This window comes from Zophobas morio, unplaced genomic scaffold (assembly GCF_036711695.1).
Source record: "Zophobas morio isolate AGI-343-1 ecotype UQ-CSIRO unplaced genomic scaffold, CSIRO_AGI_Zmor_V1 ptg000012l, whole genome shotgun sequence".
Classification (NCBI taxonomy): Eukaryota; Metazoa; Arthropoda; class Insecta; order Coleoptera; family Tenebrionidae; genus Zophobas; species Zophobas morio.
The window spans coordinates 22,957,582-22,983,182 of record NW_026972117.1 but is presented as its reverse complement, the minus strand read 5'-3'; the positions used below and the strand labels follow the sequence as shown (position 1 = coordinate 22,983,182).

The following is a 25,601-nucleotide window of genomic DNA, read 5'->3' as shown; positions in this document are numbered from 1 at the left end:
TTTATCGGTTAGTGGCATTGCACTAGTGACATATATTTTATTTTTTTACTGCGAAATGGTATGCAAGATGGCGCGTGGTGAATTTTAGCACATGTCAAATTTCGTTTTGGTAAGGCGATACACGTAAATACCGAAAATTTTCATAATACCTGTTTTGTTGAATTATTTTTTGTCGTTGTTGTGAGTTTCGTTGAAAAAATTGCAGTGACAGTTTGAAAGCGGAAGTTTGTTCCTTTGAAATGACGTAAACATTTTGGTATTAAATATACTTTTGAGTGGTTCTTCCTTTAATACGTTTTGTTTGATGATTATTTGAAATCTTTTCATAAGAATTAATCTACAGTGTTGAAGTTTGTTTTATTGATACGCACCCGTTCAACTTTCAGTATTGTTTTTCTTCTGATTTAAAAAAATGAGAAGAAAATGTAACAACGTTGTGGACACATCGTCCGATTGCAATGTAAGTACCGAATGAACATATTTGGTTATTATAAAATAAGTTCGTTTTGTAGACTATATTTGCGTACACATGTCTTTCTATAATTATCTTTTGGAACTTGTCCAAAATGCTTCTTTTAAATGTCCGATATACAAGTTTGTGTCTAGATCTGTATGAAATTTAACGCACAATTTTGTTGTCTCCAATAGGAAAAACTGGACTCTTTCCAAAATTTCACTTTTAATTTTATTTTATTCTGCACCCGCCAAAGTGTGTACATCAACCTCAGTTATTAAGTAATATTTCTCAAATTTCAGCAGATGACTACAGAAGATGTTCAGGCAGATATAAAACACAGTGATGACGTTGAAAACAAGATTCAAAAACAGATTATTTTAAACTCCTCCACCACAGTAGCAAGTATCGAAATGTATGTTCGTGATGTATTTCCTAATGACCACGAAAGTGTCGAGCTTATTCTCCACTATGAAGGTGGAAAAACTGTAAGCAAATCTCTATATCTGTTTCTATATTTTTAGCCCTGACATAAATTGTGTGCTAACCGCGACAGTACTTTTAGTTTAAAATCGAAACAATGCCATTAAACATTTCACAAAATTGTTGCTAACAAATTTAGAACTCAAAATCATTCATAATTAAAATAAATATTCTTTGAAGAATCGTCATTGATCATATACAATGGCAACTTATTATTCCACATACATTAGCATAATGCATTTCAGTTCAAGAAAATACTTTTAAATGAATAGTCACGCAATATTCATAAATTCTTAAGACTATTAAATTCCAAGAAATTTGTATTGAAAAAATTTCAGATTTGCTTAAATGACTATAAAAACAGCAGCATGGGAGATCTCGGTATCCAGCTGAACCCCGAACTGAACTACACTATCACGGTTACGCCGTCAGAAAAACGAAATATGTCGCTGTACGTGAACGATGTTGCCGAAGACGATTTGTTGCTGGGTGCTTCGGCAAGTCCTACTACGGGTGAAGTTCCGTCATCTAGTGGAAACGACACTGCCCCAATTCACGAAGATTTCCTCGAACATGGACATTGTTCGAGGTGCCGCGTCGGACCTACTACTAGTGATGTAGAACCGTCCAACAATGTGGAATCTATGAGTGTCGTTGAAAGTACGAATTATGTTGGACTAGTAAATCAAGCTATGACGTGTTATTTGAATAGTTTGGTGCAAGCACTTTTTATGACACCGGAATTCAGAAACGCCATCTACAACTGGGAGTTCGATGGGCAAAATGAGGCCCGGTCTATACCCTATCAGTTGCAGAAATTATTCTTGAATCTACAGGTGAGTACTTGTTTAGTTTTTTGATTTAAGACAATTTGTTTATGGAATTTACGATATATTGATTTTGAATAAAGTGAGCTGACAGAGCAAATCAAGATTTTAAAAAAACATCAGATGTATAATTAACTGAAAAAATGATGTCTTCTGTGTGTTATAAATTGCATAAACGCACCCACAGCTATCCAATTTTGACTAACATATAAACGTAACAATTCTACATGTCCTAATTATATTAAAAATAATCTTTGTCTTAAAATATCCTCAAGTGTTCCACTTTTTGATTGACTAACAAAACTAGATTTTTTTGACCAACACAAGATTTTTTTACGATTACAATAAAAAATAAAAATGTTCTTATTTCTGTTATTTATATGTCGTAAATAATTACTGATGGATTAATAGATATCACTTGAATCAGTTGCCATTGTTCATTTACTGAGTAATCATAATAAAATTTGACATTTTTTAGTACAAGGGATATAAATGAAAACAAAAGTTGTGTCAAAATAGAGTTAACAAGAAGTTTAAATATTAAAAATATTCAAATGCGACCTACTTTAAATCATTTGGAAAATAAAACACGCTTCATTCCACTGTATTGATTATTTTGGTTACCTGTTTCGTCTGCATGCTTTCTTCAGACCTTGCAAAAGCAATTTTATATCTTCGTATATGAAATATTTTTCCAAATCTTACCTGTCTTATTTAAAATAAAACAAATTTTGTAGCAATATCACTATATTTTTTATTATCCAACACTTAACTCATAGTTAAAACATTTGAGGTCATCAAGTGACTTCTCTGTCACTGTTCATTTAAGCAAACTGTTGTGGAAGGGATCTCGTCTTGACTTGGATTTTCGCTATTGAGATCAGATCCCCCCTCCCCCACGATGGTCGTTGTAACTGGAAAATTTCCCTTATTCATTTCAGACGGGTGTTTCTTATTCTTTCCTTTATTTTCTTGCTGTAAAAGTTCTATATTTTCTACGTCTATCTCGGGTTTTTATGTTCAAACGAAAATATTTCTTTACTAAAAAAAATAGCTAGAACATAAATTTAATTTTGGCCGAATTAATGGGCAAAAGTTCAGTGACACTATTTTCTCGTTGTTGAGGTTTGTTTATGCTATCCGTTTTATCGTGGGATAACATTTGTCACTATATTAAAATGGCTGAACAGATGCAGTGATCACGTGACATGTTAATGTCCATTTGACACTATTGAAATCAAGAGAAACACGAAAAGCGGAATAATAATTTTTAGTGATTAAAAAAATCACTTATTTAAATCATTCTTGTTTTATTTTTAATTTTCTTTTCAAACTACGAAAATATAGTACATTTTAAGCCATTTCAAATACATTTAAATCAATTAAAAGTAAAACGCTAATTGTCGATTTTATTATGCAGATGATTTCTGAAACTATTGCACTAATTGTTATAAAGTTTTTATTTGTATTTTAGGATAACCAAAATTTGTGTGATTATCCTCACCAACAATTTGATGACGTCATCTAAAAATTTTGCATCCAATTGCAATTTAAATTTTATAAAGTAACATAACTTATGGTTTATGAATCCGCCTTATCTTATTTAACATATTGTTTGGACTGTTGTTTTGTTATTTTAACAACAGGTATAACGAAACATTAATTAAAAATATTCAAGTAAATTTTGTAAACATAAATAACACTTCTGCTATTTAGCAACTTAAGAAAACACAATTCAAACATGACAGAGTCGCGTACTTATGAATGTGTGTTAAAGTACGTCGAAAATGAAAATTAATAACTCCGTAAAATATACTCAGTAACATGGAAATCAGAACCCAGTAATAGTAAGCATATTTTAATAATTTTTAATATACGTGGTTATTACGGGAATAGAAGTAAATGATTAATTAAAATTTGAAATGATTCAAAAACATGTGTTCGAAAAATTTAGTTTGAAATGAAATTTTTCAAATATACATCTTGAAAATTCTCATTTTTCATTTTATCAGTTCTGGAAAAATTATTGGAAATTTCGAAGAAATGGAACCGAAAATAATTTATATTATATTTATATTTTATATATTAATATTTATATATAATAATTTCTACAAATCTAATTTTATAAAAAGAATGGCCAATTTTCGGAGTGTTCGAAGGACAAAAAACTGTTGTTTTTAATTATTTTTTCGGTAGTTTCGAAGATCATCTTAATTTATCGTAGCAGGTACTAGCTTCGCCCACCCACCCTTTTTTTCTTACGTGTGTTATTTGCTAAAATCAGTCTTATCTTAGCAAATAGCCGCTAGCCCCGCCCACCCACCCTTTATTTTTGTAGCGAGTATGTGATTTGCCAAAATCAGTCTTATCTTTGCAAGTACTACTATGGATATGGCAGAAAAACTGATCGTTTACTTATCTTACACTAATACACATGTATACAAAAAATTATCAAATTATTCTTACTATTACAGGGTGTTATGATTTCCATGTCACTTAGTATATAAGGTGTATCAAAAACTACATAAATTTAAATTAAAACTCTTAACTTTTGATTTTTCTTGCTGTTCTAGAATTTTAGTTCTAGATAATTGAAAAACTAAAATAAAAAAAAACAAATGATTTTTCTTTAAATCCGAATGATTTTTTTTTAATCCGATTTTTTGCAACACCGATTGTCAGATTTTTTTATTTCTTTTAGGAATATCGTGTAGATGGTAAAAATAACCAAAATTTGTCTGATTATACTCACCAACAATGTAATGGATGACGGCATCTTAAAATTTTACACAGTAAATGTTATTTAAATTTCATAAAATAACATACTTTTTTAATTGTGAGTTTAAGAATCCGCCTTTATTTGTGACGCCTCAGTGTTTATAAGCACGACGTTCAAAATCTACCATGTAATTTTTTCAGTTAGACATAAGGGGAGGTTTTAGAAACAATAATGTGAAAGACGTAGGGTATATTTTAATTATTTTTACTTCCCGAGCGTAAGCAAAGGAAGTATTGTAATCGAGTCCGTAGGCCGGCTATCTAGTTTTACGTTTTCTCGACCTTTCATGACCCCTAGATTACGAAGAAATAGGTCTCCCGTTTTCGTCTGTCTGTCCGTCTGTCTGCCGTCCCGATTTTAATTAGACAGATTATCTCAGAAAGTACTGGGGTGGATTGTTGTCAAATTTTGTATTTATGTGTGGCAGCGGCGATGAAGATTTAAAAACATGCTGGGTGTAATCCGAGTGATATTCAAAATGTTTCGACTTGGAAATATTAAACTATTATTAATAGCGTTAATAAAAATATCAGTTGACATTATGGAAAGCGAATTTAAAGATTTGTTAATGCCGCATTATGAAATCTGAGTTGAATAAAATTGTTTTAATTACTTTCAAGAAATAGGAATTCTAATGAAAATAAAAGAAACTGTACAAACAAGTTTACGCCTCACTGCTCGTCTTCTCCATTTCTTGTTTCGTCTCGTCTCTTTCTTCTTGTGTCTTGTGCTTGTTCACTGATTTCCCTTGTTTCGTTGTTTTTTCCTTTGTTGGCAGTTTGTGTTAAATCTTTTTCAAGACAATTTTGCTTCTGTTCTTTTTTAGTAAGTATAAAATGTTGTAATTTGTTGTGCAAGTGAAGTTTGAAATTAATTATTTATTGTTGCGTAGTCAAACAAATAAATTTATTTTTACTAAATGATTGTCTCTATTGTTTTGATAGATGTTACCATTTTTTAATTGTTTTTTAAAGAAATATAACTCATCCGAGCCTCCTTTCTGAATACATTGATGTTTCGTTGTGAAATTTCTTCTAAAACGCTAACCAAAAAAGTTGTCTAATCATCCCCACCAATAATGTGATGACGTCACTTCAAAATTGTACATAGTAAATGGGTTTTAAATTGCATAAAATAACATAGTAACATGGTCCTATACATGTTCAGTTTTTACCCGAAACGTCCAGATTTATGGAAAAAAAAATCTAAAATATAAAACAACATTTTGCAATTTGATTTTGAATCCGCCAAACTGAATGCTTTGAAATCTTGCGGATATTTTAAAGTTATCATAAGCATATAAATTTTTAATCAAAATATATTTGCTTATCTCCTCCAAAAAAATTGATGCCGAATAAATTCTACCCAAAATGTGCAACATATGATGAGTTTTTACTTGTCATTTATCATGGCTCAAAATTAAAATTTGCTGTTTTTAGAATTACACTACACCAATCCAAGTTGATATGTGTCCTTGCAAATAACAAAAACGTATTAAATTTGAAATGGCTAGCAGAGCATTGACAGTGACATAAATTTAGTGATTTTAATAAATATCCTTATTTATGGTACGGAATTATACATAGTTGTCCCCGATTAATAAGTAATTGACGAAAGTCGTAATTTATAAACGAGGGACACCGTACTTTGCAAATTTTGACCACCGTAATTTATAACAAACGAACGCTGTAGAGTAGAATCACTCTTGGAAGAATACCTAGTAAAACTGCGCGATTAAACGCATTTTCGTCGCGCGGGACTGGGTTGAGTCCATGTTCAAATCTAGGGGTACGTCGTGTGTCAATGTCGACGCGTCAGCTGATTACCAGGTGATTACCACTTCGCTTCACTTGTTTGTTGTTGTCGGTCGTTTGATGTGTTCGGTGTTTTCTGAGTTATATTATATATATTATATTATCTCCTTAAAATCAGTCCTTTTGAGAACTATTGAGTTGGTTTGGCCTTTTATTAGTTTTCCAAAACTATATGTTACGCCACTGGCCGAAAACAGACTGTTTCTAGTTGTCACATCTGGATGACTCACCGTGTTGTTCTAAAAGTGAACGGACTCTACATTCTGAAGGCTGTACTTTATGAGAATAAATTCCTGTCCTCATAATAAAGTTTTGTCGCCATACATAATTTTCCAATTATTAAATTCGTTCCCAGAAATTACTTTTTTTCTCAGATTAATTAAAGTGTTACCAGGCATTTATGTCCAAATTAATTACAGTTTGTATATTATAAAACCAAATGATTAAAAAATTATCGCCTGTCTTATTAATTTTAATTGTGCGCAGAATGATAATAATGCCCTCAGAAGAGCAAGTCTATCCTCAGATCAATCGTTTCACAACCGCAATACGTTTTATGTTTTACTCAGTTGTTATCAAAATATTAGTAATAGTAAATTTATTTATAGTTGATCAAAAGTTATTGCACTTTTTATGTTTAAGTTTATAATCTGGCTTTGTCTGTCATATTACTTATCTGGCGAATTGGTATTTTCATGCTTTCCGACGTTTCACGACCCCTAGCTAAAATATGAAAAGTAGATCCCGCGTTTTTTTATAGACAAATTGCTGGTCCCGTTGTTGTTAAATTTGCAAAGTCAATTTTTATAATTCTAGATATGTTGTACTTCAGGGCCAATTTTACCATTTATATTCTTATTATTTTATTAAAAAATATTAGTAAATCATTTAATTTTAAATTATATACATAGATAGTTGCCAGAGTTTTTTTTTTTTAATGTTCAGATAAATAGTTTCTAAGTAGTTGGCGATAATACAGGGTGTTCATTTCATCTGTTCACGCCTGAATATGTCTGCATAGGCAACCCATTTTACGTTTATAAACAGCTTTGATTAATTATTTTTAAATAATAATGAACGCATAGGCAGCAATAATCAGAACCAAAATTATGACAAATTATTAAGTTAGTGGAGGCAGGGATTTTGAACATTTATTATAAATTCGTTTTCGTTGTAATCTGATCCATTAATAAATTGAGTATTAATTTTTCAATTTTGTCATTATTTGCCATTGACATCTTTGTCATTTTTTTCTGTGATTGCTGATTGCTTATTAAAAAAAAAAAAAAATTGGACGAGGCGTCTCTGGGGTGTATAATTATGTTGCCTATGCAAAAATTGTCAGGCGTGAACAGATAAAATGAACACCCTGTATATTAAGGCTCTACCACACCTCAAGAAAATTTCTATTTTAAAAGATATGCAACTTGTAAAACACCCATGCTACCTCGTTATGACAGCTGCCACTCATCTCTAAGGGTTAAAATCGTTCACTTCGTTTACAATACTTAACTAGTTTTATTACTGCTATTGTCAGCGGGGGAAGTGTATCCCAGCTTGCAGGTAGAGCAGAGTAAGGAACTAAAATATTTATCTACTATGAAAGAAAACAAACAATATTTCTTAGCTTACGTTCGAGAAGTAAAAACGCAAAAACACGTCTACTGGTATATAAAAATTGCCATTTTGTAATATTAGTTTCAAAAGTTTTGAGCGATATTTGACAGGTGTATGACGTCATCGATAATTTTTTAAATAGCACCTCCTACCTTTTTTTAGCATAAAGTCCCTTGAAAGAGAATTTTTGATATGCGGTTTAACCTAATTTACTGTCATAAGAAGAGAAAAAAGCCAAATGTGTGTTTTAAAATAAATTAATAAAATCATTGTCAGAGACTGTTGAGATCTTTACTCGCAATACACACAACAAAAAAATGCTTGTTCATATATATAATTCCGACCATAATTCTTCCTCTTATTTTTAAATTCCTGTTTCCATAAAAATTCGTACGTGTTGGGCATATTCTGTAAGTAGGTAGAAAAGTAAAATTAAATTTCCAAGAATATTTCATTGTAGGTATGAAAGTTCGTTATTGTGAGTATTTCTTAGTAATCTTGGAATTTTTCAACCCGAAATCTTAGAAATTTAGGTAGGTACATACCTAGTTACCTCTCGGAATGTATTTTGAATGAAGCAAATTGGTGGAAGGTTATTTCAAGAGAACTTCTCTCGCCTCTGAAATACAATAAAACAAACCCAGCTTTTTCGAAAAATTATAAAATTTGATTATGCGAATTTTATTTTTTTTATGAGAACTAGGATATGTTAAAATTTTGTCCAAAAATTCTAGATGTCTAGGGTGAAAATTCTACACGGATTTACACACCACAAGTGCAGGAGTATCTAATTTTTTCAAATTTAAAAAACTTTGTATTATAAATTTTGGAGATGACGTCATCCCATTGGTGGTGGAGATGATTTGCCAAATTTTAGTTAGCGTTTAACCATCTACATGATATTTCTAATATACATACAAAATATGGCAGTAATCGATCCAGTAGTTTCGGAGAACACTTGTCTAATAAAAAATGGATACAGACACCAGACAGACAGACAGACAGACAGACAGACAGACAGACAGACAGACGGACATACGAAAATGGGAGACCACTTTTTTCGTACTCTAGAGGTCATGACACGTCGAGAAATTAGTACTGGACGTAGAATTGTTGACATAGGCCACTTATTAACAACACTGAAATCAATCAGTACTTAAAATAATATTGAAATAACTCATGAAAATTGTTATCGTTTAAAAATTGTTTTTTACTACAAATTTCATATATACGGAATATTCGGTAATCTTTGTACTGAACCTGAAAATCATATATACAAAGTCAATTATGCAGCTATTTGTGTAGCTAGATCAACGGTCGTAGGTTATTCTCAAATTTCAGAATTTTGTTCAGCTCTAGATATCCCTGAAAAACCCCAGGCGACATATCGTAAAGCCGAGGCTAGAGTTCTAAAAAGCATCGAAGCACTTTTCGAAGAACAAACCAAAATGCAGGTAAAGAAGAGTACCGATTAGCTGTGAAGGCGAGGGAGGTAGATAATGATTGCGTCCCATATACTACCGTTACAATGCACTGTCTGGGGTAGGACGTATAATTGGTGCCAGAATTAAAAAAATACTTTATGTAGGAGTCAAAAACAAACTTTGTAGTTTCTGTAAAATCTATATGAAACAGAAAAAAGAAATTCCAACACATACCTGTTTTAAAAACTAGGAGCAAACATCTATGTCCATGAAAGCTTCAATTATCTTAGAGGGATTTACTTTAGATACTTTATAGGAGAATTGTAGGCGACGAGGATAGTAGCGTATTAAAAAAAGTTCGGGTTGCAAAACCAAATGATGCATATTATTTTATAGAAAAAATTGAATGTAGAATCACATACTTCATAATTATTGTTCCAAAATTAGAGAAATAGTTAAAACAACGAAAGCAGATATCACTATTAAAAATGTTTTTAAAAATAGTATTCTAAAATTTAGAACAGCTATTATAAGTGCTATTAAATTTAGCAAAAATGACCCTCTTCCTTCTTTTCCAGCATATATTTGGCAATCACGAACAATGTGCAAGTTATTTTTGTTATCAAAGTGGACAGTCAAATGATATTTTAATTTCTACTTTCGCAAATGGTGTTTTATACGAACCTTACAAACAAGTTTTAAATAGAATTGCAACTTTGTCGTCTAGTTTACTTTTTGATATTGAGAACAATGCTGTGGAATGCTACAATTCTGTCGTTAATAAATTTGTGGGAGGAAAAAGAATAAGTTTTTAAGTTTTTCTGCACGAGGATCGTATCAAGGCTGATGCTTTCCTGTGGCAATAAGTTATAATAATAAGGGTACGTTCCTAATTCCGTTATTCAAAAAAAAAATTGGGGAGGCCAATGTTAGTATACGAAGGCGTTTGTGGAACAAAAATTGAATAAAACAAAAACGATTAATAAAACTAAAACCTCTATTAAAAAATTGCGTATCCGAAGTCTGGATTCCGGTAAAAATAATATCGTCAACGATGAACAAACGAAAACGAAGTGTATGAAAGAAAAAAATCGGATTTATTAATAAAGCTGTCACAGAGTAACGTAAATGCTATTGAAAAAGGTACTTGTGGTCAGCGAATGTGTAGGGAATGGAGTAAAGAAAGGACAAAATGAGAGACGGAATTAACATCGCAAATACCGTTAAAAGTATTGTGCATTCCGATAAAGCTTTATGAAAAAATTGCCCAAGTCTATACAATTTGCTATTGACAATGAAGAAAAGGCCAAAGAAAAATTTGAAGCTCTAACAAATTTGAAAAAAATTTTTAGGAGCTTCTCCAGATGGGTTAATAAATTCTAATTCAATTGCAGAGATTAAATGTTCATATGCGGCTTGCAGTAAAAATATTAAAGAGCTATTAAAAATAAAATCATTAATTTATTGTTCAACAAATGCAGTTATTACAATTACCTAGTTTTAACCCGAACCACAACTATAGGTATGTATCAGGTATAACTAAAGTCACTAGATCTACTATTACTTTTAGAAAGTACGGCAAACTGCCTGTGGTCGGAATTCGACAAAGAGGAACCTAACCTATGTGTTAAACAAAGATAGCGCGAGGCTAGTAATTTTCGCTATCTGTCAACGAAAGTTTGATGTATTTACGATTTGAGGTTACGACAGACTGTACTAGAATTATTGAGTTAACGGACCGGAAAGAACACTATTCCAGTCCCAAAGTAACTCCAGCCCTATTCAACGAGAAAGTGTCACCGGCAACCAGCAAACAGTCGTGGAAGACGTGTTACCACCAAGGCAATTGACGGCCAAATGACAGTAACAGGATCGCCATACTGGAAGCAAAAAATAACTGCTGTCGAAAAGACGGAGCATAACAAGGACACAGATATATTTCTATTTCATAAAAGTTACTAATTGCCACACATTTCAAGATCGAGTCACATTAGGTATAACAGGGTCCAGTGCATATAACTAAAAGATATATATATCCTTCTTAATGCTATTGTCAGGTACTTCAAAGGGTGGTCAAATAAGCTTAAGGTATTTAAAAGGTGCTCTATTGTGTGGGCCATAAATTACAGCTTACCATCTCAGCTAATATTTTGGGTTGCCTAACTTACCAAAATTTGCCCAAAATGCTTTGCAGTTTTTTTACAATAACTAAAAGAAGTAAAATTTTAACAGAAAACGAAGAATGGCGCCTAAAGTAGAAAAAAATTCTCTATCACCTCGATATTTTTTAAAAGCACACCGAGTTATAGTTTTCGCTAAAAATCCGCTGGGGTTTTACGCACTTTATTTTTTATTTTAAAAACTGCTACGTTTTTTAAAAAATACAAGTCGCTTCCTTAAAGATTTTTATGTCATGAGCACGCACATGTATCGCCCTGCTCTTCAACTGTTAAAATAAAGGCGCAAAATGGGTTGGCGTTTTGCCTTATTTTGGCATCTTTTAATGACTGTGTGGCGGAGCCTTAATACAATATTGTGAGATAGCCCTAACATTTTGAGGTGATTATACTCTATGAACGACGAACGTCGTACTTATAAATTTTGAACCCTGTAATTTATAAAAGAGAATGCTGTACTTTATAAGCGACTAATGCCGTTATTTCAATTATTTTTATTATAGAAAGTTCGTAAATTCTGAGGTCCGTACTTTTAATTTAGAATTTTTTAACAGGGCGACTCAAGGAAATTAACGAATGAGGAGTAAATACAGTATTGTTGTTATTATTAATTATTAAACTGTGTGTATTTAAATTGATGCGTGTGTCCTTGTAAAAATATTTATTACGTCATTACAAAATTTTGTTATGGAAAAACTTATTAAAATATACGCATTGCACAGTTCTTTTACCTCTGCCTTAACAGTCCACACATATCTTTATTTTAATTTACTGTCATAAATGGGTATGTTGTAGTTTATAGGAGCAAGGAAAAATTTGGCTGTTTCCATAGTGTTCAATGTTGAAATGAACAAACGTGAAGAAGATATTTAAGCAAAATAAAATTATTAGTTCCACTGTGATCGTGTGTAGTATGACGAAAAGATTTAGTATAATATTTTTTTAAATTTACTTGTAGTTTCGACTTCGATATTTTTAGGAGTATTTAACAAGGAATCACTATCATTAAATATACCGGATATCAACAAAAAAGCACTTTTAAAATTAACCAGTTTTTTATATTATTTCTTTCGTACCAATTAAAGTATAAAAATATATTCGGTTGTAAAAAATAATCGAAATAACTTTTGTATTTTATGCACGTGTCTCATCAGTCATCTTTAGATGATATTGAAAAATTCAAAATTCATCAAATCATTGATTTTGTACTTTTAAGAACCCTCTCAGGTTTTTGAACTATTTTCATTCCAAAATTTATGTTTATTTTAATCATTTATAAAGGACCGTTTCAATTTCATTTCTCATATATATTTTGTTAGATTTAGTTTTGATGTGAATTTGGTTGTTCGACTGTACAGATAAATAACATGATACGGTTAACTTAAGTTGTTATCAGAGTGAATTGTGGCTAAACCTACGTCCTTGGATGCAGTTTATACTACGCAAATCTGAGAATCTTGGCATACGTGACATTAGTTTAGGCTAAGTTTTGTCTGGAATGTTAGATGTTTATTTTCTCACTATCGAGGAAGAGAATTTGTTACAGATAAAAAAGTTGTCCTTGTACATAGGTTTTTTTTGTGCGTAATTTATAATGTTACACCTAATGTAAGAACGATTATTTTCGTGAAAATGTATACTCTATGTATGATTAAATTAACTAAACAGTAGATTAAAATACATATAATTACTGTGACTGTGAGTGATTTATATATGACACGACAGTCTTCAAAATATGTAGTAAACAAAAAGACAGTATAATAAAATTATTGATCAAGTCACGTGATTCACTTTAATTTATTATTAATTACTATTGAACAAATAGTGTCTCAGTAAATGTGTTAATTTTTCATTAAAATGAAACGTAAACGGTCTTTAGTTACTAATAATTTGGAGGCACCTAAACAATTATTAAAGGGACAATAGTAATATTTCCAAACATATTAAATATCTTTGATATTCTATTGTTATTTTTTCTACCAACTCAAAAAGTAATCCCCCGGAACTTACTATCGCCAGACATTTTGATGAATATTTCTACAAATTTATAATGTACTTTACGTTACACCTACCGTTATAAAATCATAAATGTGGTTAATAAATAAATAGAATTGAAAGGGAAATTTTGTGGATGGAAGACTCAAAACATCTGCCTCTAAGCAAACAAATAAACGTTTTTGAACTGTTATGTTTATAAACTGTACTTCTTTCTTAATTTCACTCAACTGGAAAAATACTGGCTTAAAACTGTGATAAAACCACCAGTAATACATGAACTTGATTTTAGGAGTAGGTATATTTAAATTATGCAAATCGCCTATCTCGTCTAGTTATAGTTTGACGTTTTAATGCGTCTATGTGGGTACTGTGGATTATAACAATAAACATTTTACGAAACTTACTAGGGTGGGAGGAAAATTTACATTAGGTAGTTTGCGCGCAAGAATGAAGCTTCCTTCTGTGGGTAGAGCTATAAATTAATTGTTAGTCACCCTAAAGGTGCATGTGGATCGCCAAATAAACTCATCTAAAATCAGTGGTACAAGTTATAGAATTTAAGAACGAGATTTATTATACAATGGAATGTCGAATATTTATTATTATTATTTTAGTAGTAATAATTTTTGATTTTGAAAAAGAATTTTGAAACACTGTTAAAACTTCATAAAACTTCCGTCATTATTTTCAGTTCATCGGATACGTAAGTAATAATCTGGAAAGCGACGTCCGTGTTCAATATCTTCGTGACTTTAATAAATGTTTTGACAAGACTTTTCTTTTTTAGACGTCGACACGATCCGCCGTAGAAACCACAGACTTAACAACCAGTTTTGGTTGGCAAGGTAGTGAGGCATGGCATCAGCACGACATCCAAGAATTGTGTAGGGTCATGTTCGACGCTTTGGAACGAAAATTCAAAGATACCAAACAAGCTAATCTAATCAACGACTTATACGAAGGAAAAATGTTAGATTACGTGAAATGTTTAGAGTGCGGCACGGAAAAATCTAGAGAAGACACATTTCTTGATATTCCGCTGCCTGTTAGGCCATTCGGCAGCAATGTGGCCTATAATAGCGTAGAAGAAGCTTTAAGAGCGTTTGTTCAACCGGAAACGTTGGAAGGAAATAATCAATACCATTGTGAGAAATGTAATAAGAAATGCGACGCTCATAAAGGATTGAAATTTATCAAGTTCCCTTATTTGCTAACTTTGCATTTGAAGAGGTTCGACTTTGACTATAATACTATGCATAGGATCAAGTTGAATGATAAGTAAGTGATAGGTGAAGGTTTGCTTTGTGATTGGTTACGGTGATTTGTTGCAGAGTTGTCTTTCCTGAAAAACTTAATTTAAATTCGTTCGTGCCTAATAATAGAAATGAAAATGAAAGCATAGACGAAAGAGACACCATTGTTAAATGTGATGAATGTAGCACAACAGACTCAGGGTCGGCCTTGGATGACGAAAGTTGTCAGGGTACAGATTTGTCTTCCACTGTTAATGACCACGATGAAAACTGTGAAGACAGCGATGAAGGTAAAATTTAAAAAATATTAAAAAAAAGTTTAATTTAATTAGTTTAACATTCCCTTTACGTCACAGGTAAATGCTCGTCTCGTTGCTTAGCACTCTATTGTATATTGTAAGATTTATAAGTGTTACATAAAAATAAAATTCCTTTTTTGGTATTTTTCAACTACCTAATTAATGAATTTTTAGGAATTGATGTAAGTTCGGGTAACGTACACCATGAAACTGAAGCCAAAGGTCCCTACATCTACGAATTGTTTAGTATAATGATCCACTCTGGAAGTGCATCTGGGGGACACTACTACGCCTACATAAAAGATTTCGACAAGAACCAATGGCTGTGCTTTAATGATCAAAGCGTTAACCGAATCACCGAAGATGACATTAAAAAAACCTACGGTGGCGGTCCTCAAAAGGGTTACTATTCAGGTGTTTACACTTCCAGTACCAACGCCTACATGTTAATGTACCGCCAAATAGATAAAGAACGTAATTGCGCAGCGATGAAAGTGGAGGAGTTTCCACCGCACATGCAAAAGTTGCTCCATCATATGCGAAATAAAGAGAAGACGGACAGGATAAATAAAGAGAAACAAAATAATTCGTTTAGGTTAACCGTTAATTGTTACAATCCTTACACCGACGAACTAATGGATGTAAGGATAAGCCTATTTCGTGATTCTACTCTAGAGGATGCAGCGATTACTGCGCATCGTCGATTTAAGTTAGACGGAATTGTGGAAGTGGAAGATTGTCGGATGGTTATTTATAATAAGAAACAATCGTGTATTGACTGTAGTTTTGAATCTGATGACCTTATATTCTGTGATATTGTCGATAGGTTTAAAGTGTTTTATTCTGATTGGTTGTTGGAGATCAAAGAACCAGGTATTTTTTTTTCTTTTGTTACTCGTGGCGGGGGTTAAATTTTTAGTTTGATTTGATTTTTCTTTTAAGGAACTGAATTTAGAACATACAAAAAAGGCGGAATCAACATGAGAACATACTATGTTAATGTCGAAACTGAAGATGTTAGAGAACCAGTTTTAGTGCGTGTTGATGTTGATGATACTGTTAGAATCTTGAAAAACAAAATTGCTGATATGTTAATTATGAACACTAATAATATTCAGGTAAGTTATGAAATGTTCAATTAGTGAATATTCTACAGTTCCATTTTCAACAGGTTGCGATTACGAAGTTTTGTAATGATCCTCAATATTTGGATGATGACAACATGATCGTACCGTTTGACAATGTCTCGTCAGATTTTAAATTATACGTTTCTAGTGTTTTGGACGAAGATCCAGATAAGAAGTTTGATCATTCGAAATTTAAGAAAATTATAGAGCGATTTGAGTATATTGTTTACTTAGGTGTGCTCCTGCCAGATACTGATCCAGGTATGTACATAATTTTTTGATAGATTTAAGGCCAGTTTATACAATATTTTAAATAGTTAAAATTATTTTTTGCATCGGAGTAAGCATAGATTTTGAAATCATTTAAATGATCATATCCGTGTTGTCCTTCCTATAGACGAATGGGTGCGAATACCAAACTGAATCACCCGGTATAATATATTTTTTCTATTTTTGGTAAGACTGTAAGTTTAACAACAAAAGTAATTGTGTCTTTGAGAAAATTCATGGATCTTATTCTGTAATTTTTATTCAGTAATACACATATTTTTATTAAAATTATAACACTCCACAGCATGAATAATATCGAACGTCAAGTAAGCTTGGTTGTCACACAAAATAAACTACACAAGTAACAGTGTAAAGGAGAATGAAGCTAGTGTGATAAAAATACGTGTACTTGAATAAAAATATCGCTTGTAATAAATTTAAATGAACTTGTCTACTAGAAACTAGGTATTTATCAATATCAGAGGTCGAACGTGGCGTGGTATGGAATGAAGGACGTAAGTGATTACAATTACAAAATTATTACACTACAATTCAATAAACCGTTAGCGTTACATATTAATTCGCTATAAAATATCGTAATTTAAACATTATTAAATAAAAATAAACGCATTAATGAACTCGTTAAGGTTTCATTTCACGTGGGATCAGAAGCAACTAATAAACTCTCCATCAAAAAATTATTTGTAACATAAATTTTTATTACAAATACGTTCATTGCAACATAAGTATCAACAAGTCGGAACAACAGGAACATAGTATTACCTAATTTAATCCGGTCCTTGGTTTTTCACCTGAGTTTAGGTCAGAATATGACAAGAACAAAACAATAAATATTGGTTATCATAAGAGAATAAAATTTCTAAAATCAGTTTTTATATTTTAAACTGGACTTGTGTTAAAACATTAACAACATTTTAATTACACATTCTCTTCAAAAAATTGATGACACTATCAAATGTCCTAAAATAAATGTTTATTAAAAAATATACTTTAGAGTCAGATCTTTGTGGTATTTTAATAATACAGTTTTAATTTATACCACTGTTTAGTGAATTGATTCATACTTTCATTTTTTTTTTTCGGGAAAGAGTTCATCTAGTATAAACCCATTTAATTTCTTGGAAATTCGTAAAGCAGAATAACGTTATCGCATGTATCAAAATTGAATTCTTTAGAAAAAATTGCTAAATAATTTTTGTATTAAGAAAATTTTATTTATTTTATGATATACCGCGTGTTTGGAAAATGGCGGATTAACTCTTGAGTATGTTATGTACGGGGGTTTCGGGAGTCCAAAAAAAAAAATTCTTTATGATGTAGATTAGGAAAAAAAAAACGTAATTTTATTAAAGTAAAACACTGCACGCACCTAATGCGTGAATACCCCGGCTTACTTTCTGATGTCTTAGTAAGGATGGTGGCTGAAATCCACCTTTTATTTTTTTTAGGACAATGACCATAACAACCAGTAGTCATTAATAGTTGTGCATTATTATTAATAAATAGAGAGCGGATTTCTGTCGGGCTAGGCAAGGCCAAACTCGGTACGGCTCGTACGGGGTGGGAATTCATTGCAGTTACGGGTTGCACTTTGTTTATTTGAGATTAGAATAACGCTGCTTCCTTGCACTCTGCTGTTAATTCTCATTCTCATTTACTTAGCCGTTTGATTAATAAATCGTTAATTGTATTTATGGAATAAGTGACGATTAAATTCAGTGATTACTGATTATTATCTATCACCCGCCACTGAGTCCTGGCGATCCAGCGCGTCCTCACCTATAATTGTGACGTAGCCCGACAGAAATCCGCTGTCTATTAATAAAACAAGCTTTTTTTTCATTAATAAATAAACAAAAAAAATTATTATAAATTATAAGCAAAAACAAAACCAACAAAAGAAAAATCCATTAAAGCATAACTAATGAAACACTAGAGAAGATGTTCAAAATTCTAGCCTCGTGCATATAAGTAAGCTCGTACTGTTTCCAAATTTTGTTAGTCATCAGTACTTGCTAAGATAAAACTGATTTTTGCAGTGACATACCTTCTAAGAAAAGACAGGGTGGGTGGGCGGGGCTAGTAACTGCCAAGATAAGACTGATTTTGCTAAATCACATACCCTCTAAGAACATGAAAGGTAGAGGGTATATCATTTCATTTGGCAAAATCAGTCCTTAACCTGGCAAGTATTGGCCCCGCCCACCCACCCTTTATTTTCTTCGAGGGTATGCCATTTGGAAATATCATATTTATCTTAGCAAGTACTAAACCCCGCCCACCCGCCCTTTATTTTCTCAGAGAGTAGGTCATTGTCAAAATCAATCTTATTTTTTCAAGCGTTAGCCCCGCCCATCCGCTCTTTATGTTCTTAAAAATTAGATCATTTGCCAAAATCAGTCTTATCTTGGTAACCACTAGCCCCGCCCACCCGTCCTTTATTTTCTTAGAGCGCTGGCACCTGCTAAGATAAGACTGATTTTGGCTAATGACTTATCCGCTAAGAAAAGAGAGGGTGGGGGACGGGGCTAGTACCTGCTAAGATAAGAGTGATTTTGGCAGATGACAAACCCTCTAAGAAAAGAGAGGGCGGGTGGGCGGGGCTAGTATACCTATAACCTCAAGATTGTTTTAAATTAAAAAAAAATTACGAAGTCCCAAAATTAACTCAAAAACAGGTCAGGTCAGAATTTTACAAAAATATAACATAAAAGTCCCCCAAAATTGTTTTAAATAATTTACAAAAAAATATCCCTGGGCTTCCAAAATAATACACCATGGGTATCCAAGAGTCTCCCGAATTAAAAGAACAAAAACACTGCGGCACTCAAGACTTTTTCAAATTCATAAAAAATAAAACACTAAAAGCTCAAAATCCGTCATTTTCCATACACTCGGTATAGTAAAAAAAAAATAGATAATAAAGACGCAGTAAAAAAACATTCGGTTATGACGAGGTTCGAACCCTCATAGTGCAGAGTACAAGTCCGATTGTTTTCCATCGACCTTCTGCTCTACGAAGCGTCTGCTTGAGAAGCGAGATATCGGCTACATAAACCACGTGAAAAATATCAAACAAAAAAATTCAAAGTAATTGTTATACTAATTAAGGCAGATTCGTAAACTATAACAAGTACAAGAGTATATTATTTCATAACATACATTTAAAATTGGACAACAATCGGTCCGATAATTTCGGAGAAAATCGACATCGACAGGCAGACGAAAACGAGGGACCACTTTTTTCGGACCCTTAGGGTCGTGAAAACATGAAAATAACCAGTCGCCCGATGGACCTTGTTACAATATCTACTTTCTTCCCTTACACTTGGGAAGGAAAAAAAGTTAGAGACTAAAGTCGTAGGGTTATTTGAATATCATACTTTAAAATTATTTTCAACTATGCAGGTTTTTGACACATAACACACAAGTACTTCTTTTGAAAAACACCTTATATATTTTTATATAATTCTCATTGACTGTAGACTCCCTAGACTTTAATACCGGAGTTTATTTTTAAAGTTCAGTCAATTTCAATTTTCATGAAATTTTTACTGGTTGGAGACTGGCTACTTTTATGCTTTCTCGACGTTTCATAACCTCTATAGTACGAAAAAATAGGTCTATTCCGTCTGTCTACATAATCTCCGAAATTATCGCACCGATTGTTGTCAAATTTTATGTGTGTTAAAAATAGTATTTGATAAGATAAAACTGATTTTTGAATTTTTGACATTTTCGACTATTTTTCAACTATTTTCCGAAAATTAGCGAGAAAAGTGAGAAAAATTTTTCGTAATTTCCAAAATTTTTTTTTTTTAAACAGTTAAAAGACGATCTGACCCAACGGGAAATAGATGGCTTATAGATAATTTTTCGCAGATTACGAATCTAAAATATTTTTGACGATTTATCTTCAAATAACTGAGAAATGCGAGCAAAGGACTCCAAAAATCCCCAAAATTTCCAAAAATTTGAAACCGTTCCAAACGGCTTTATTTGAGTTTCTACTTTAATAGAGTACTAATCGCAAATTTATGTTATGAAATAGTAGTCCCGCCTACCCACCCTCTATTTTCTTAAAGAGTATGTTATTTGCCAAAAATTGTCTTATTTTAGCAAGTACTAGCCCCGCCCACCCGCCCTCTCTTTCCTTGTAGGATATGTCATTTGCCACAATCAGTCTTATCTTAGCAAGTACTAGCCCCGCCCACCCGCCCTCATTTTCTTGGAAGGTATGTGATTTTGGCAAATTACATACCTTCCAAGAAAATGAGGGCGGGTGGGCGGGACTAGTATTTGCTAAGATAAGACTGATTTTGGCAAATGACATATCCTCTAAGAAAATAGAGGGTGGGTGGGCGGGGCTAGTATTTGATAAGCTAAAACTGAATGAACTATTTCCGAAAATTAGGGAGAAAAGTGAAAACAATTTTTCGTAATTTCCAAAAATTTTTTGTCTGAAACAGTTAAAAGACGATCTGACCCAACGGAAAACAGTGGGCTTATAGATAATTTTTCGCAGATTACGAATCTAAAATATTTTTGACAATTTGTCTTCAAATAACTGAGAAATGCGAGGAAAAAATATTGAGTTTCTAGTTTTATAGAGTATTAATCGCAAATTTATCTAATGAAATACTAGCCCGACCACCCACCCACCCTCTATTTTCTTAAAGAGTTTGTCATTTGCCAAAAATTGTCTTATCTTAGCAAGTACTAGCCCCGCCCACCCATCCTCTATTTTCTTAAAGAGTAGGTCATCTGCCAAAAATCAGTTTTTTCTTAGAAAGTACTGTCCCCGCCCACCCGCTCTCTCTTTCCTTGTAGGACATGTCATCTGCTAAAATCAGCCCTACCTTAGCAATAAAAATTTTTCATAGTAAGTGGGATTTAAATTTTATAAACTAACATGTTGTTAATCTCAAGAATAATGCACCTCAGTGTTTTATTATTAGTATTAAACTGCATGTATCGGAATTGACATACGTGTCCTTGCTGAAATAATGTTGTTCGGAACATTTTCAAATGGGAAAACTCACTAATACAGATAACCTTACCCGTTTTGGAGCAATTCTTAATCCGTTTCCTACATTGGGTTGACGGCAAGGACACTCCAGACCAAAAAAATATAAATAAGTGTGTTTTCGTGACATAATGCCTGCGAATTGTGTCAAAACATAAGTATTTATAATGTTATTTAGCTTCTTACACTATTACTGGTATTACTTATCTTATATTTATCAGTGGCGGCTCATGACGTTTTAAAAATGGGGGACACAATTTGATTAATGAGTTAAATATGAAGATATAAAAGAGGTTGTTATTACCAATTAATAGACGAAATTGTGTGACGGAAGTAAATACAAAAATACATTCAATAAAAGTAAAAAAGGATTTCTCCACATACCTTTTTGTCTTCGGTTAAAATTTTACGTTCATGGCATCTAAAAGTTCCATTTGAACAGTTTTAGACGTTTATCAATCGGCCTAATATATGGCGATTTTTGTTGGCAAGGTTATGTGGCCGAATTATTATTAATATAGGCGGTGTGTAGTTGTTTCCAAATGTCTGTATTACCGAGAAGATTATCCAAGAATATTTATCATACGTGTTCGCGCACAATGAAAATTAAAACCCGCGATAGTAACGCAATTCTCCCGAGCACGGTCGGAATGGGACCACAATCCAGTTGTATCAGGCGGCTATGACCTGGGGTTTCCATGGCAACAGTGTAAACAAACATCTAAATCAGCCATGATTCGGTCTCTGTGCCCGGCTTTTACCAGCAATAACATATCATATATCCAAGACACACATCTTTAGATGTAAGTGGATGATAGTTGTGATAATTATGACACAAATTTCCGGATAATTTTTTAAATATTGAAAATTACTATTTTACCATGTCCAATGTGTTTGTAGACGTTGTAATTTTGGGCACCAGCCGCCCCTGATATTTATTGTTATCATAAATAAAAGTTCGCAAAATCTTTTTTTTTCATTTTTCAAAGAACCGACCAATTTTTTAGCAATGTTCACAAAAAAATCGCAATACGGTTATTTTTAAAATTCGTGTTACAATATTTCGTCGAGAGATAAACAAAGGTGTGCCCTTTGTTGTGATGTAAATTAAATTAAGCCTTAATATAGTTACAATGTTTAAAAAAAAATAAAAAATATTATTGTGTTATAGTACGTATGTTACTAAATTTTTGATTTTCTTTTTGTATTTTCTATATCCAAAGTAAATAGTTTCTGCGATTGTTCACGTTTGTCAAAGACACCGAAAGAAAGAGAACAAAAGATATGTATACGAAGTGTCAACGGCTTTATGTCTTGAGAACGGATAGAAATATTTATTGAAATTCGGTAAACGCCATTGTTTTAGCTTGTTCGTCATTTCCTGAAGATGGCCCTTACTAAAGTGTAAGAAACGTCGAAACCTGTTTCAAATTTGACACGATGCAAACGTCTTTTTGTTTAAGTATAAAAATATAGGTGTGTGTAGGTTTCATATTTGCAGTGTATACTAAATTAAGCCTCTTCCGTCAAGCTAAAAACAATGGCGTTTACAGAATTTTAGTATCTATACGTTCTCATGATACAAGGTCGCGAAGTTTTATCTGAGACACTTACACATATATTTAGTAGGCATTTGATAAAAAAAAAAAAATACTAATTGAGTTTAAACATAATAAACGCCATAAAGGTCTATTTTTAATTTTGTATTTTCTTGTAGCCACATTGGATGGTATGTTCATACCGAGTCTAGATTCAGTTCAAAATAACGAAAATAAATTAGAAGCCTCAGTAACAGATCGTACCAATTCACCTAGTCTTCGAATTTCGCCACAACCTGGAGCCATGAGCTGCGGGGATACGTTTGGTGATCAAAGTAATAGTGAAGATAGTAGTTTGAGCGATAGCGATAGAACGCTCGTAGGAGATGCTCCAGGTAAAGAGTGGTAACGTCTTTCGTAAGCTAAAATTAATCAATCTTCAAAAACTAGGAGATTGCCAGGGTATATTTTCAAGTAATTCGACCTCCCCAGCCGACCAACACATGATATCTCCGATGGACCCCGCAGAAGACATGTACAACTATGATGTCCTCGGCAATCCATCTGAAGAAATGAGTTGGGACAATAACGCCACGGGAATAATGAAGAACGTAACATACTTCAAAGTGATGAGTATTAAAGATTGCAAAAGAAGTCCATCCGATACGAATTATGCTAAGCTGTGTAAAATTTTCATCGATAATCGTATGACGCTAGACATGTTTAAGAAGTATTTAGAGCCAGTAGTTAGGGTACCAAAAGAATATTTCAAGATTTATCGACAATATCCCAGTCCGGATGAGGAATGGTCAACACTGTCTGACACGTTGCGTCTGGCGCGCGACGGTCAAACCTTAACGGTTAAACTCGGTCGAGCTTTGTCCATTAACGAGTTCAACTGTAAAGTATACCTTTTGAAGCCAGGAAGTACAGATACTAATCACTTTTTATTTGAACATATCTTAACACGAGGACAATCCGTGGGCCAAGTAAAAAAAGAGATCTTGTTTAAAGCGAAAAAACTGCATATGCTCGACATACCGTTTAATAAATGTCGACTTCGAGAAAAATGTCTGAAGAAACCAAGAAAAGTATATATCGACGATCAGTTGTTCTTAGATGATATTTCAGTGCTAAGTAGTTACGAAGTATATTTACAAGAATTAGATCACGTAGAGAGTGTCACTTCACCAAATCAGCTGGTATTGTTCGCTAGACACTGGTGTCCATCTACTATGACATTGCAGCCGTTTCAAGAAGTGGTCTTGGATACCACTACAATGTCAGAATTGAAGAGTAAAGTGTCGGAAATGTCAAACATACCTCTGGAAAACGTCCAAGTAGCATTTGTAAGAAGTATATTTCCTTGTGACATGCATTTGTTAGATATACATTCAGAGTTAGACTGGGATCCTAATGTCACGCATCTGGATCAGTGGCCATTGCAAGTGGATGACGGGACTGCGTTTTTCTACAGGTAAGAACATTCCCAGTGTTGTTCTGAATAACATGTAACGGGATTATAATTCATAAAACACAATATGTGGTAATTTTTTACTTTAGGTGTCTCGGTTTTTCCGAATAATGAATCACAATATACCCACTTCTATGGTGATTGAATTTTTTACAGCTGAAAAATAGACAGTGTTCTGTTTCAGTAAATAGTTTAATTTTAGGGACAGTCGAGAAAAACTGAAAGAGTTGACCTATGAAGAGAAAAAAGAAATCAGTATAAAGGAGAATACACGATTGGGCCGAGTTCCTTCAAAAAGTTGTGCCACATGGGAAAAGTCTTTGAGAATTTACTTAGATAATTGGCCTTCTGAAACAGAAGATAATTGTATAGACTGACATGCCAGTAAACAATACAATAATTCGTTACCTTATTGCATCATAAGCTAAATCAACTGTTATGAGACATTGGTTAAGATGTATGGACTGTTCCAAATACATAATATATTTTTCGTTCTTTTTTTAGTCGGAAGATCGCATTATTTTGTATTATCTTAACTTTATTGTATTTGACTTTCTAATAATTGTTTGATGCCATGCGCTCGTAGAGCTCAGTTTTCAGCAGTTATTGTTGTTATGTTGTTTCGTTTATTTGACAGGTTGTGCAAAACTACGTCGGGTGTATATTCGCAATACTTTTTTACTTAGTAAAAATGAGTGAGAATATTTGGAGTAATTTTGCACGGTCTGTTTGTTCATATTTTGTAATTAAACTCGACTCATATTCATTAAATTATTGCATTATTGTAAAAGTACATGTTTGGTCTTGAGTTTTTTCTATGTTAAAATTCTTTCGTTATTTAATTACTGGCATGGTTGAAACCCCATTTTTACAGTTTCCCAAAAATGAATTCCTTAGGCCTATTTGCGCCAACTTAAATGTATATTTATTTTGTGGAATTCATTTTACTAATGCTTGTCATTTTACAGCTACTTTGTAAAAATATTTATTTGTGACTGATCAATAAAAATCTTTACCTAC

The 25,601-nt window shown here is 32.7% G+C and overlaps 1 protein-coding gene across 2 annotated transcripts; it reads left to right on the top strand.

Annotated features, from left to right (window-relative positions):
- Positions 1-25: 25 nt before the first annotated feature.
- LOC135128028 (ubiquitin carboxyl-terminal hydrolase 47) lies at positions 26-25,601 on the top strand. 2 transcript variants are annotated; one of them, XM_064054823.1, is made up of 12 exons: positions 26-109; positions 387-460; positions 760-942; positions 1,276-1,773; positions 14,361-14,851; positions 14,905-15,116; positions 15,300-15,998; positions 16,068-16,243; positions 16,297-16,513; positions 23,287-23,502; positions 23,558-24,584; positions 24,784-25,601. In XM_064054823.1, exons 2-12 carry the CDS (start codon positions 413-415, stop codon positions 24,956-24,958), a joined length of 3,942 nt encoding a protein of 1,313 aa, XP_063910893.1. In that variant the 5' UTR covers positions 26-109; positions 387-412; the 3' UTR covers positions 24,959-25,601. The 2 variants fall into 2 exon arrangements, with proteins under 2 accessions (XP_063910893.1, XP_063910892.1); XM_064054822.1 differs by having other exon boundaries at positions 757-942.